Source organism: Prionailurus bengalensis, chromosome C1 (genome assembly GCF_016509475.1).
Source record: "Prionailurus bengalensis isolate Pbe53 chromosome C1, Fcat_Pben_1.1_paternal_pri, whole genome shotgun sequence".
Classification (NCBI taxonomy): Eukaryota; Metazoa; Chordata; class Mammalia; order Carnivora; family Felidae; genus Prionailurus; species Prionailurus bengalensis.
The window spans coordinates 150,271,059-150,286,394 of record NC_057345.1 but is presented as its reverse complement, the minus strand read 5'-3'; the positions used below and the strand labels follow the sequence as shown (position 1 = coordinate 150,286,394).

General features: G+C 38.1%; 1 protein-coding gene across 1 annotated transcript in view; it reads left to right on the top strand.

Annotated features, from left to right (window-relative positions):
• Positions 1 to 15,336, top strand: part of PLA2R1 (phospholipase A2 receptor 1) — a 121,824-nt gene that overhangs the window by 71,449 nt on the left and 35,039 nt on the right. Inside the window, 4 exon segments of the mRNA XM_043576864.1 lie at positions 6,654 to 6,856; positions 8,570 to 8,715; positions 11,999 to 12,083; positions 14,724 to 14,856. Of these exon segments, the coding sequence (XP_043432799.1) occupies positions 6,654 to 6,856; positions 8,570 to 8,715; positions 11,999 to 12,083; positions 14,724 to 14,856 (567 nt within the window).

Sequence of the window (15,336 nt, the reverse complement as noted above, 5' to 3'; positions counted from 1 at the left end):
GTGTATATATGTAATTATACACTTGTCCAAATCATAGAATGTACAACACCAAGAATGAAACCTAATGTAAATCATGGATTTGGGGTGGTAATGATGTGTCACTGTAGGCTTTAACAAATGTACCATTGTGGTATGAGATGTTAATAGTGGGGAAGGTTTTACCTATTTGAGGCAGGAGGTATAAAGGAAGTCAGTACTTTCCACTGTTTTGCTATGAATTCAAAATGCTCTAATATACATAGTTTATTATTCTTTAAAAAAAAACTATACTTTAAAAAGATGACTGCAAGGTGAAGTTAAGACAAATCAGATTTTTTGTGTGTAAGCATCAGTTTAGGAAATGTGTATAGAAACTGGTGACTTGCATGGCTCTAAACGAGAAACATCATAATTCACTCAGTAAACAACCTTCTTATTCTACAAATCTGTGAATATTATTAAAATGCAGACAATAGTGAAGTTCCATGTCACACTATTACTGAAAAATAAAAAAAAAAACTCAGGCTTCATTTCTAATATACCTCGGAATTTTGTTAGGAATGTCTATACCTGTCAAAATAAATTAATACGTTTTGAATAGACAAAATCTTGGTTCTTAATGTTACCTTCCTTGGGGCATATTTGGATGTCTAAAATCTGGAACTGAAGCAGAGCTCCTTGTCATTCATAAGTTTCTACTATAATTTATTTGAGTGGCACTACTCTTTTCCTCTTCTCCCTGAAGCAAAAATAATATCATGATGCTCAGTTTGGCTGCTCATGCTGACTGACATTGAGTAAATTGTCTCTGAATAAGATGAAAATGTAAATCTTTTTTTGAAGAAAATAGCAATATAAAAGCCTCCGTGTTTCCTTCTTTCTTTTAAATTGCAGTTTGCAGAAATGCCATCCTAAATCACATTTTTTCCCTGCCTGTCACAAAAGTATCCATTAACTTCGTCCTCATGTCAGAATCTTAATCCAGCCCAGACTGACTATATAAATTGACCACTGAATAGGAAGCCTGCAGTTTTTTTATAAACTTAGCCAAGACTCTGTCTTTATGTCATATCATCAAAATATTCAATCTGTGGGGGAATCACAGTTCTGCCACTTTTTTCAACATTGTATTATGTTCACCAGATAGTGTAATGACCCACCATATACCCATCACCCAGTGTCATCAATTACCAACTCACAATCTATCTTGTTTCATCTATATACTCACCCACTCTCCCCAACACTTCTAATATTTTGTCATAGCAAATCCCAAACATCATATTGTTTCATCCACAAATATTTCAATATCATCTCTAAAAGATAAAGACTTCTTTTTTAAAAACGTGAATATAAGACAATTATTACAGCTAAAAGTAATTAACTATAATTTCATAATATCATAAGTCTTCAGTTAATGCTCACATTTCTAAATGATTCATAATATTATACAACAGATTTTACAGTTTGTCTGAATCAGGATCCAAAAAGGTTTATACATTTGCAGTTGGTTGATAGATCCCCTAAAGTCTATTTTAATCTCTACATTTCCTTCTTCTTTGCCCCTCCTATTTTTAAAAAATTTTATTTGTTGATGCAAGTGGGTTGTTTGTCCTGCAGAGTTTCCTACAGTCTGGACTTTTTGATTGAATCCCCGTATGTTGTTTAATGCGTTACTCTATCCTCTTTATTTTCCATAAAATTGACATTTTTATTTTTAAGAAGTTAGAATCAAAGGCATTATATAATTCAGATTTTCTTTTCTTTTGGAAAACCATTTCATAAGTAGTTGTGTGTTCTATCTTAAGGCACATAATGTTCACTTTTCTCACTTTTTGCAATGTTAGAAGCCGCTAATTATCAATGCCTAGATCCATTGATTCCTTAGGGGTTACTTCGTAGCTTCCTATCTGGGATATCTTTATAAAGAGATACTTTCCTGCTATTTTACTAAAACAACAACAGCAAGGAGACTGTGGCACTTGGTATTTTAAGAGAAGTAACTATTCAGGTAAAACAGGAAAACCAGTTTTGATACATACTAACTAGTACCAGTAATTAAAGGGAAAAGATGGGGACTTTCTTATTTAGGGACACTAAATGGGATAACTCCAGAACATTAATCCCAGTTGTCCCAAGTCAATAGAAATCTTCTGCCAGTGACAAAGAAAATGGGATGCCAGTAGAGTAAATCAGATCTCTTTTTCTTGAAAGTGCCCTCCACATAGCAAAGAAAAGTCTGTCCAGCAGGTAGATAGGCTGATCCATTTTAACGCTTCCCAGAGTTCTGAAGTGAGGACAAACATATTCTCATTTCTGGGCACTCTTTGGGTATTTTCATATTTTTTTTGTAATGATGTAAGTAACTGTCATACAAGGTAAAAGTGGGATCAGAGATCTTTACGGAAATGCTGTGATCACACACAGAAAAGAAACATGACTATAGAAAAGGAGGAACATAATTGAGGGGAAGATTCAATCATTGATTCAACAGCTATGTATTGAATGCCTGCCTATTCTGTACCTTGGCATTGTCTCATAGTAGACTTAGTTAAATCTGTTTTCAAATTCTGCATCAAACCCCTCACTGTGTGGCCTTAGGCAAGTTACCAAACCTCTGTGCCCCAATTTTTCCATTAGCAAACTGTAAATACTGATATGATATCCATCTCAGAGTTTTTGAAGTTAAATAAAGACCATATAAAATACCTAACAGCATTACACGGAAGCTACCCCCATTGCATCACTTTTCTGCATGAAGATGGAGAAAAGGACAGAGAAGAAAGGTGGGTAGATCATATGATCATATGATTTTTTTTCTTTTAGTCTATTGATATGGTGGATTACATTAATTGGTTTTCAAATGTGGAATTATGTTTGCACACCTGGAATAAATCTCACTTGGTCATAGTAAAAAAAAAAAAAATGATGGGAAAGGGTTATTGCAAGGAATGGGAAAATAACTAAACAGACTAAAGAAAAATAATTGTCCAGAGGCTCTGAAGGCCCAGCTACAGTTACCTCCTACCCTGAGGCCACAAATAGATTTTGTTTGTCTGCTTTCAGATATTTGACCAGAGAGGTGAAAAATGGAGGCTTTCTCACCTCAGTTCAATTTATATGGTTAGATAGCTTTGTCAAATGGAAGGGGCTAGAGCAGTGAGTTGGAATTTCTTAATTGACCCAAAGTAATCCTATTCGTGTTTTTTTTAATGTTTATTTATTTGAGAGAGAGAGAGAGAGAGAGAGAGAGAGAGAGAGAGAGAGAGAGAAAGTGCGCGAGCAGGGGAGGGGCAGAGAGATGAGGGACAGAGGATTTGAAGCAGGCTCTGTGCTGACAGCAGAGAGCCCAATGCAGGGCTCTAACTCACAAAACCGTGAGATGTGACCTGAGCCAGAGTCAGATGCTTAACCGCCTAAGCCACTCATTCATGTTCCATGGACAGAGTGAAGGGGGATAGACGGAGGGTAAGGCAGATAAGGAGAATCAGTTTAAATGTGAGATTCACCACTGAGAAACAGAATGATAATTTTTCTCCAATGGGAGATGAGTTATTGAATTTGAGAACAATATCTCTGGGAGAAAACCCCCTCCACTCCCACCCATACCCTACCTTTATTATTTGGCTTTTGCAAGCATGCCTACAATATAGGATTATAAATTCGGTTTATATCTCCCTTATCCCAGTCTCCCTTTATTACACTGCTTTACTGCTTCTTTGGGGCTGAGACTCCAAAATTCGGGTCAAATGTTCCATTAAGTTAACCACTTTAGAATCCCAGTAACATTCCCACAGCATTTTCACCTTCATAGTAGTTCACAAACATCTCCTTCTCTACTAATGAAGATGAGTTGAGTATCTATAGTATCTAAAACCAAAGCTATTTAATCATTGTCTGATGTGAAAAAGGCAAAATGCAAGACCAACAACAAAAAAAGTATATTACATTTTAAATTTGCTGAATCGAGCTTTTTAAAAATTCCTTGAACGTGTAGGCAGAACTCATGCCACAAAATCCCAGCTTTTGTAATAAACAGTCAAAAAAGAATAGAAGCAGCATCTTAGGGCTGGTTTTAGCCCTTCCTATCTTTCAGGGTGCTTTTAAATACATTATTCCATTTGATCTTCATGAAAACCACTGAGGAAAAAAAGGAATTCTTATCCCCACATTTCAGACAAGGGTTTTTTTGTGTGTGTGATTAATTAACCTGTTTGAATTTTGAGTTACTAAATATTTGTGCTGAGACTAGAAGCCCATACTTCAGGTTCCAAGTCAAGGATGCTGGGGAAGGATGATGGAATTGAGAGGGAATGCATGTACCCAGCTCTCTCAACTAGAGCAACTCCATTAGCATATTATGTTTGAGGCTTTCATGTGGATTTCCATAGCTCAATTTCATTACAATCTCATCACAGGGGAGTATGCAACATCCCCTCTATTGTTCAGGACCCAGCTAGATTGTGAGATGCATTCCAAAATTACATTGAACAGGACTGCAAAGCTCCATTCATGACAGATTGCAGTTGCATGCTATAATCTTTTCCCCTTGTGTGGCCCCCAATCTTTCATTCATCTTTAACACTACCTAGGTGTTCTGGCCAATGGAGTCGACTAATGGCTTTTGTATAGACCAACTCTCTTTTGACTTTCTTTGCTTCTATACAGGTCATACTAGTCATGTTTTCTTGTTTACTACTGGACATTTTCACCTTTGTGGGTCTCTCTGACATATCAGCACACACACACACACACACACACACACACACACACACACACGACTGTAGGCTTCTTGTGGATGGCCATGATGCCTGGTGTCTAACACAGTGTGTACACTCAGGATTGCTGAAGACACAAACACTGGTTCTGTAACCCCCTTATTCTTTCTCCTTTTCCACAAACTCTTCTATTCCTTTAGGAGAGGCTCCTTGTATGTCCTCCTCTGTCTTCTTTCTTCTCTCTTCCCCTCTTCTTCAACCCTCTCTTTAGTCTTTCTGTGAGTGTAAAATAACCACCCATGGCTGACAAGGATAAGTCCAGTTACCATGTGTTTAAAAAAAAATTGAAGCCATTCTTTGTGATGGAAATTAAGTAAAACACATATATAGTCCCAAGTAACTACATTTTAAAAAGTGCCTTTAGGTCCAGAGTCATCAGAGTCCTCAAATGCTCCATCTCTAATTGCTTGCTTTTTTTTCCACAAGCATCCCTTGAAAACTCTTTTTCTCCTTTTCAGCCCTCAAAACACAGCTAAAATGTCAGTTGCTGCAAATCCTTTACTGATATCCCGAGGCATACTCCATCACCCCTTCTGAAATCTTCCACAGAAATCTTACTATAGTACTTCACACATTATGTTCAATGAATTAATGTGTCTATGCCTCACACTAAAATAAGGGCTGGGGGTTGTTTGTTTTATTTTGTTTTGTCCTCCTTTCTCTAGTAGCTAATATACAGACTAGCCTGGTATGTAGATATAGATGCACAATTTTGTTGTGGTTGAATTTGATTTAGATAGATGAATGATCACTTTGGCTTCAAGAAAAAAGGTTCATTCTTACTCAATTTTTATTCTATTTTTCAAATGGGATTGTTTTCTATTATTCACTGAAAATTGAGGGGTATTTTTTTTAGCTATCCTACGAGTTGTATAGAACTAACAACAAACTTGGCACCTTAACTCAACAAAGAAATTGTTTCTATGGAAAAACATGGTTAATTTTCCAAAATGTTCAAACATACACAAAAGAATAGAACTTCATCCAGAACTAGATGGTCTTTGCCTTTTCCTTAATGTCTGCCTTTATTCCTGCCCCCAGTTTTACTCCATATGTGATTTAGCTCATTCTCTCCACTCTCCCATGGTTGGCAGTTTGGTTTTGTGTGATGTATCTTGTAGTCTGCCTTGAATCCATCATTTATGTATTTTCCTGGTCAAATCTATTTCTCAGAGGGTAAGCACTATGCATTTTTCATTGTTGGTTTTTCACAATGGGGTATGAGAGCATGATGTACAGAGTAAGTGCTCAGTAAATGGTGGGCTAAACTTTGCTCAGTTAAAAAAAAAGTGCAATAATTGGAAGTAGAGGAATGTTGGCATTTGATTGAAATATTGGGGATTTGATTGGCTATGGGGGATATTTCAGTCCCAGGTTAAACAGTGCCTAGTTTTCTATCATTTATCATCTGAGCTCAAAATGTCCAAATTTCAGTCTTCACAGGCTCTCTTCCCTCACTTTTTCATCTTCTATTCTTTTCTCCAAAGATGAAGAGAAGATAGTCCTGTTAGTAAGGCATTCTTTCTCATCTTTATTGTTCTTATGTGGTCTCTTCATTATGAGATGTCAGTTATGCAACACTCCAAAGACCAGTATTCCAAGAACAAAATGTTCTAGTCATTCTGGTATTAAAAAGTGCTGTTTTCAGGGTGCCTGGGTGACTCAGTCTGTTAAATGTCTGACTCTTGATTTTGGCTCAGGTCATGATCTCACAGCTGATGAGATTGAGCCCCACATTGGGCTCTGCGCTGACAGTGTGGAACCTGCTTGGGATCTCTCTCTCTATCCCTCCTCAACTCACGTTCATTCCCTCTCTCTCTCTCTCTCTCTCTCTCTCTCTTTCTCTCTCTGTCTCTCAAAATAAATAAACATTTTTTAAGTGTTGTTTTCTGCTTTTAGGCTACAGTGGTGGCTGTGTTGTCATGCGAGGAAGGAATCCACCTGGTCGCTGGGAAGTGAAGGACTGCAGACAATTTAAGGCGATGTCCCTGTGTAAGCAACCAGTGGGAAATCAGGAGAAAACAGAGCAGGAAGAGAGATGGCCCTTTCACCCCTGCTACTTGGACTGGGAATCAGAGCCTGGCTTGGCGAGCTGCTTCAAGGTGATGCCAAGGGTATCTAGACATTCTGAATGGAACAAACATTATTTCAGTTTTGTCCATGTATCTCAAATTCCTTTATTCCCGAGCAGTGCCTGGCACACAGCAGGTACTTAATATTTGTTGGCTGCCTCTATCTTTTCAATTATATTCCAAAATTTTAAGTTGAAAGACTGACATATCCCTGGTGATACTGAAGGCCTCTTCACGAAGATTGTTATCCAGGCCCCAGTCAATGTTATTTTTGTTGCAATGTACTCCTGACTGGGTATTGAAATGATACAATTCCATATCGTTTGTAAGAAAAAGAATAAAGTATTTATTAAGGAATACTATCATTTTGCTGCTGAGAATAGCTTTTGCAGCTTACCAGACATCTGAGGATCAAACAAATTAATACATATGCTTGATATGTGTGTGTACCTGTGTGTATGAAAAAAAGTGTGTGAAGAAATGTCTTTTTGCAAATCAGCTTTAGATCCTAGATATAAATCACTACCTACAATCCTCTTACCATGAAATATCTGGTAGTGCACTCAATTTAATGTACGCATGCACAATCCTACACTGAATTCATTGGGTAACAGTGACCTCACAAGCAGTAAGTTAAACTTTACAAATGAGTAAACTGAGGCAGCAGGATGAAGTGATTTGCCCAAGATCCCAATTATTTGTTGACAGAATTGGAATAAATTCCTGGTCTTGGGAATCCCAGTTCAGTGCTTTTTCTACCATATATTACCCTGACGTGACAACAAATGTAAAGGTGTGTTTGATGGGCATGGTGGTAGGATTGATGAATTTTAAGTGATTCAAGAAAAGGTTCCCAGAGGAGCTGAGTTTTGACATATAATTTAAAAGATGGAAAGGCTGTGCTGTGGCCCAGAGGGCTGGGAAAACCATTCATTCTGGTCTCAGCAAATCAGAGCCTGGCGAAGCCTGGCCGCAGGGTGCCTGCCTGGCGTCAGAAACTCGGGAGCAGTGTCAGGCAATTAAAAACAAGGAGGGCACAGAGGCCCAGGATTTGGAGTTCTGTGTTTTTGGGCCCTTACCCTTGATCTTAAATAAAGTCAGGACCAGACTCTCCATTTGACTGACTTCTTCCTGCTACTGCAAGGACAGCTGAGAAACAGCAGAGAATTTAGGCACAGCTAAAACCCAAAGAACTTAGTAATATACCTGCCCTAGGTCCCAGGTCTCATTTCTCATTTCTTGCTGTGGGTCAGCCAGATTCATGATCCTTCAGCCAATTCTAATTTGTCAGAAGGCAATCTGGTGGGATGGAAATTCATGGGCTCCTGCAGGAAGGAGTGCTGGATGTAATCCTAGTCCTGCCTATTTGTAGCTCTGTGACTGGAAATTTGTAATCTCTCTTAGTCTGACTCTCATTGTCTCTTGACAAACATTTATTAAGGGACAAGTATATGCCAGTTACAGGAAATTTAGAAGAAAAAAAAAGGAACTCAAGGAGTTCCTTTATAAAACTGAGCTGATTCCTTCTATCATTCTCATCAATTTGTTGTGAGAATAAAATGAGATAACAGTTTTACGATGAGTAGACACATTCTAGTTCAATAAATGTTATTTTCCCCTACTGGGTCAAGCTTTTAATATAGATTAATGACAATTATATTACTGTTATTTTCTTGTCGAGAATTAAGCAACCTCACCTTATCCATGATAGTGTCAACTTTTCTTTGCTTCTTACTAAACCAGGTATTTCATAGTGAAAAAGTCCTGATGAAAAGAACATGGAGAGAAGCAGAAGCATTTTGTGAAGAATTTGGAGCTCATCTTGCAAGCTTTGCCCATATTGAGGAAGAGAATTTTGTGAATGAGCTTTTGCATTCAAAATTCAATAGGTAAATACTTGTTCATTTTGAAAAATGCAATCAAATATTCTGTCTCCCAGTTATGAGTTCTCAGGGAAGAGTATCCCAAATATTTGTTTAAAATCTCAAGTATTTAAGCCTAAAAGCAACTAGCCATTAGGTGTGAAAGAAAAATACGTACATATACAGTTTTATATTTATATTGCACCCAGTTCTCATTACATAAAACAAAGAACAAAGTGATGATTGTTTTGATATTTGAAATTTTTTCTGTGTACTTCAAATCAGAATTTTAGAGCTTCTCTGCCAAACTCAGTAATTATCTAGCCCCGTGATTTTCAAACTGTTGCCTGGGAATCCCAAGAGTCCTGGAACTCAGGACTGGGAAGGGAACAAGGGACAGAAGTCCCGCTTCTGTGCTCACTGACCTACGAGAGCAGCTCCCACCAGCTCCTCTTCTATTTATTTTGTTATAATAGAGTCCATGTAAGATTTTGCTTGGAAAAAAAAGAAAGCCCTATTGATTGATTCCCAATTTTACATTTGAGGAACCAGGCATTCACTTGTTGGCACCTACCTCGCAAGTTTACAGAATCTTGAACTGCATGGATTTAGAAAATGAATTTAGTTTAAACTTGAAGAAACGTAAAAGGCTTGTACTATTTTCTACCCAATACAAAAATTCGTTCTGCGGTATTCCTGTGGTCATCTTCTGTCTGCACAATTCCTTTCAGAGTGCTTCTTATTTGGGAGAATGCCCGTTCCATTACTGGAGGGTGATTTCAAAGATCAACTTTCTAGTAAGCCAGAGCAATACAGATCAAGTCTACTCTATTTTTGGTTATTTGAGGACAGCCATTATGTTCTCTTTTAGTGAGCCTTCTTATCCATTGGCCTCTTTCTGTAAAATGTTCTTGTCAACTAGCATACATGTTTGGAATATCTTCTATGGAGGGGGTACTTTTATATGCATAGTTGGCTGGAGCATGCAATAGATAGGATGGACAAAATCTCACCCCTGAGAATGTTGTAGTCTAAGGGGGCCTGACTCCATGGCTCCACACATTTATTTAGTAAAAACAAATGTTAACACCAAGTACCATGCTCTAAGCTCTGGAAACCTGGAGTCTCAATGAAACACTTGCTTGAATCACAGAGAAAAATCCAGAACAACTTTTTGAGGAAAATCCTGGTCTTCCCATAAGTTTCCTTTAGGATATTCCACAAAAAGATTAATATGTAATATCTATCAAATTATTCATCTCCAACATCAACAGTAATGACCTTAATGGTAGGAGTCGTTGACAACATCTCCCAATGTGAGTTTCACAGAGCACTGTTGGGGGGGAAAAAGTCAAATATGTTTGCAAAACAAGGCACAAACTTGGAAATTTGCCATATGCTTCTAGAAGGAAGCACTTTCTTTGACCACAAATCTCCCTCTTTTTTTTTTTTTTTTTTTTTTTTTTGAGAATACTTATCAACATCCCATGGAACTGCTAGTGTCTATGGGAAATGCTGACCTAAAAATCATGCTTCCCAAATTTGGCTGATTATCACACTCACTTGGGACACCTTATAATACAGAACCCTCTGGTCTCACACCAGAGCTGCTGAGTCAGATTCTCTCAGATTGAAGAAAAGTTCAAGAAGCTTCCTGATTAATTGGATTTAATTGGATTGTTAGTCTGGTATGAGGCCACAGATCCAAGGGATATGGGATTATCTCCATCCTTCTAAGTTGTAACTTTGCTTCATGACTTTAGCCCCTTGCAAAACATCCTTTCATACTTGAGTATAGTGAGGTTTGCTATGTGAAACAAACGTGCAAACTGCTTCCAAATTTGCTGTGAGATCAAATATCATTATGTCATTTCTATTTCTATAAGTTCTCACACTTGAAATTACTTTAATATTAAGCATCTATCAAATTATTAATCTTTAGCACTTAATCATAAAAGCTATATAATATTACTTTGTGCCCAGACTGCCAGGGAGTTCAACAAAATTTCATGTTTGCTTAGAGCAAATAAACCAAATCTCATAGTTAGCATATATTCTCCTCCTTATGGCACTGGTTTTCTATTTCTATTTTATTATTTATTATATTATTAAAAATCATACAATTTTAGGAAATGGATGAAGAGAAAATTAATGCCAGTTCATTACCTAAGAGCCAGGACATATCAGGAAAAATGTTGAACTCTGTGAGTAAAGGAACAAAAAGTTCTCAAGGCAGGAGAGTGATATGAATTCCCAGCCTAGACCATTGATGTTAAGGTACCTGGCTTAACCTTAAGGCAGCATCCTCTGCCTCCATAACCTTATAAATTGTAAATTGTAAACTGTAATCATGGCAGTTGCCAGCCAGGCCCCAGTGACCTCTCGGATTTCTAAGTCACATTTTACTTTCATTTGTATTGCTCAGGCACAGTAGCTCTCATATTTGAGAAGTGGATGCTTCAGAATAGTCTTTCTTCTCTGTACTAACGAAAATAAAGCATCTGTCATGATTTCTGAATCTTTTAAATCTTTAATTCTCCAAATTATTCTCAGAAAATTGTCTTAGTGAGATGGGTTATTGTACAGTTAGAATTTATTGGTTGATTTATTGAGTACTCTGTGGTTTGATGTATTTTTCCTCCACCTAATAGGAGGGAAGATGGTTCTCTGTGGGGTTTCTCACCACATCTAACCCAGTGGTGACTGCCGAAGTTAATCTACTGTGCCTCAGACTGATTTGCTATGAAATTATTTATGTTGGGATCTGAAAAAAATAAAAAAACAAAATCTACTGTGTACCTTCTATTAAAGGGGGTGGTGGTAATTAACCTTCAGAGAATACATGAACATTTGACCAAAAAAAAAAAAAAGCAACAAATCAAAGCATAGTAAAGTAATAAATACATAGTGAAATAGTAAAAAGTCCTCTAGGGAAAAGATGCTCCCAAATTTCTTACCAACTTGCTTTCGTGTGTTCTTATCTTGATTGAAAGGTGTTGCCACTCCTAATGAACATGAGAAAGCAATGTTCTCAATATAGGTTGACTTTTCCCCCAACCGCACGTCACCAGTGAGCGCACCCTATAAGCCAAGAGAAACGGGAAGCCAGGCTAATCTTCTCTACATTCATTTCATAGCTCAGGTTTTGCATAAAGGAAATGTTCAATAAATGTTTGTTTGACTTGATCCATCCTGCCAGTAGTATCAGCTGTTTCCTACACACATAATTACTTTAAAATATTTCTTGAACCTTTTACATAATGTTATGAATTCAATAGGAAGAGCCAAGTTTTTGTTTTTCTGTTCACAGGACAGAAGAAAGGCAGTTCTGGATTGGATTTAATAAAAGAAACCCACTGAATGCTGGCTCCTGGGAGTGGTCTGATGGGACTCCTGTAAGTTTTTCCAAACTGAAGAAAAGGAAATGAATTCAAAACAGGTGGCCCTGGAACACCTTGGTAAACCAGCCAACAGAAACTGGAAATAATGACTATATTTCCTGTGACTCAGACCCAGATCGAAAACTGCACCAGATCTCAGTACCATTAGAGTAATTTCTGCAAAGTCCTGGGAAACCTTTACTAGCCACATAGATCTGAGGCCAACTGTAGGATCTTATCCTGGAAAGGGATCAAAGATCTCTGAAATGTCCCCAGACTATCTCCCATGTGAAGTCTCAAGAAAGAAGCAACCATTGTTTAAAATAATATGAGGATTTCTTTACCCCACCCTCCCTCTCTGGCTTAGTACCTAATTATATGAATGTGGGACCCAAGTCCAGATTACAATGGAAAAAAAAACATTTCAGTTTATCTCTAAAAGGACAGAAATGCCACACTTAGAAATACCATCTCCTCAACCAGAGCAAGTTATTCAGAAAGAAAAAATAATACTTTGCTTTTCATTCAGCCTCATGCTTGTAAAATCCTCTGTGAAGGAAAGAAAGAAGAAACTCCTCCCTATTACATTTTTTTTCAGGCGCAATGAGGAAGTCTCACATTTCCCTCAAGATGATAGGGAAAAAATGGAAGCAGTATCCCAGATTGAAATGGGATTCATCTGAGGCCCATGCAAAATCAAGTTATTCAGTTTCACCTGTGAAATGGGGCTACTAGCAAGAGTCGGCAGTGAGCATTTAATGCAGCTGCTATTTACTGAACCTGAATTATGTTCCAAACACTGGGTTGAATGTGCCGCAGCATGATCTCATTTCCCCTTATGATGATTCAGTGCAGTGGTTATTAGAATGCTTAAATAGTTTGCCTAAAATAATGCTTCAGAGAGCCAGGATTTGTACACACGTTGTCTGCCTCCAAAGCTATGATGTTATAATGTCTCCCAGTTGGCAAAATATCAGCAGCCAAACTTTGACGTAGTAAAGATCAATAGAGAAATAAGATCTCTAGCCCCACTAGAGAAAATCTGTGGCAAGGAAAGGATCTGTGGAAAACTCAATGTGGGAAACAAAAATAATAAGGCCATGCTAGTTAAATATATATATATATATAACGTATTTTCACCTCAGTGCTGCTTCTCTGAGAAGGATATCGGGACCAGAGAGTAGGAAGAGATCTTAGAGATCACGCAGCCCCACCCATCTATTTTGCTGTCAAAGAAACTGAGGCCCAGAGAGTGGAAGGAACTTAGCAGAATCCACCTGCTACATAAATGGCAGCCACCATATGGCACACTTGGGTGATTAATGTCAATGTGGCACTTGAAAAATTAAATGTGCCGTGTAGAGGTTGAGAATGCTTCCTTTTGTTTTAGTAAAGCAGTCTTATTAGTAATAGCGAGGAACAATTTGGTTCAGAATAAATGAGATAAAGCCATGAAGCAGTGCACTGAGTTCCTCACCACCACTCCCTACTAGACAAAACAAATATTCAAATGCACACCATTGCCTGAATCTGAGCTTACATATATGTAAGCTAGATGAGTTATTGTATGATTGTGTACATGTTTGAAGAGGAGTATTACGTTTCAAACATCCTCTTTTTCCCAAATTTTTGCTCCAGTTTTACTTGTGGTCCATCCATTCTTCTGTCAGGTAGCCATTAAATCATTGAGAAGAATGAATCTTTACTTCATATCCCTATACACGATCATTCAGGAAAAGTGTGGATCGTTTCCCAATTAAAGTCAGTGATGAATTAAAATTTAGTGACTGACGGGGGTGCCTGGGTGGCACAGTCGGTTAAGCGTCCGACTTCAGCCAGGTCACGATCTCGCGGTCCGTGAGTTTGAGCCCCGCGTCAGGCTCTGGGCTGATGGCTCGGAGCCTGGAGCCTGTTTCCGATTCTGTGTCTCCCTCTCTCTCTGCCCCTCCCCCGTTCATGCTCTGTCTCTCTCTCTCCCAAAAATAAATAAAAAAAAAAAAGTTGAAAAAAAAAATTAAAAAAAAAATTTAGTGACTGAAGACGAAAAGCTTAGCATACATGCAAAAGAATCTACATCACAGAAGGGACTCAAATCTGACAGATCAGAGCCTTTCAGAAGTTTACCCAGGGTCCCAGAACAAGCCTATTGCAGCCAGTGAGACAACAGTACAACCTCAGAAGGGAGCATGCACCTGATTGTTCTCTCTGGAGAAAGGAATAGCATGCTTCTTTTTAGGAAAAAAGCATCCTTAAGGAAAAATGCTAATTTGGTTAGCTTGTTCTTTGCAAATGTGGGACAATCTTTAAATGCAATCTTTTAAAAAAAAATTTTTTTAACGTTTATTTATTTTTGAGACAGAGAGAGACAGAGCATGAACGGGGAAGGGTCAGAGAGAGGGAGACACAGAATCTGAAACAGGCTCCAGGCTCTGAGCTGTCAGCACAGAGCCGACACGGGGCTCGAACTCACAGACCACAAGATCATGACCTGAGCTGAAGTTGGCCGCTTAACCGACTGAGCCACCCAGGCGCCCCTAAATGCAATCTTATCCAGACATTTCTTAAGCTTCCTCCAGAAGCCTATTGTGATTTATTTACAGAGAAACTTTTTGTGGGGGATCATCATTAAGAAATAATGAACTTGATCTGCTGCAGGTTGTCTCTTCATTTTTAGACAATACTTATTTTGGAGAAGATGCAAGAAATTGTGCTATTTATAAAGCAAATAAAACATTGCTGCCCTTGCACTGTGGTTCCAAACGTGAATGGATATGCAAGATTCCAAGAGGTAAAAATAGTAATAAGATATTTACTATGTGTTTGCTTTCTAATAATCCATAGCACTTTTCCAAGTGAAGAGTTACAGAAATCTATAATGTAAGCATCCTGGTCTACAGTACCAACAACCCTCGTGATGAACCAAATTGCATGAGTTGAGCAAAGGATGCATCATAGGGGAATGAGAAAAGGTGACACCACGGCAGTACGCTAATTTAGTTAATGGGAAACAAAGATAACCAACTGTATTGTGGAATATGATATTTTTCAAGTACAGTCTGGAAGAAATGTCACTGTGACATGACAAGCAAACCAAATCACTTGTCAAATGAGTAAGAGAAAACACCCGCCACAGTGTGTGCCACACAGTAGGCCCTTGACAAGTGCTCACATCCTTTCTTCTTTAATCAGAGGCCTCTCTTGAGCCTCCTTTTCAGGTTTGAGAACTAACCATATTTCAGACAGCACAAAAGTACCTGGTTTTTAAATG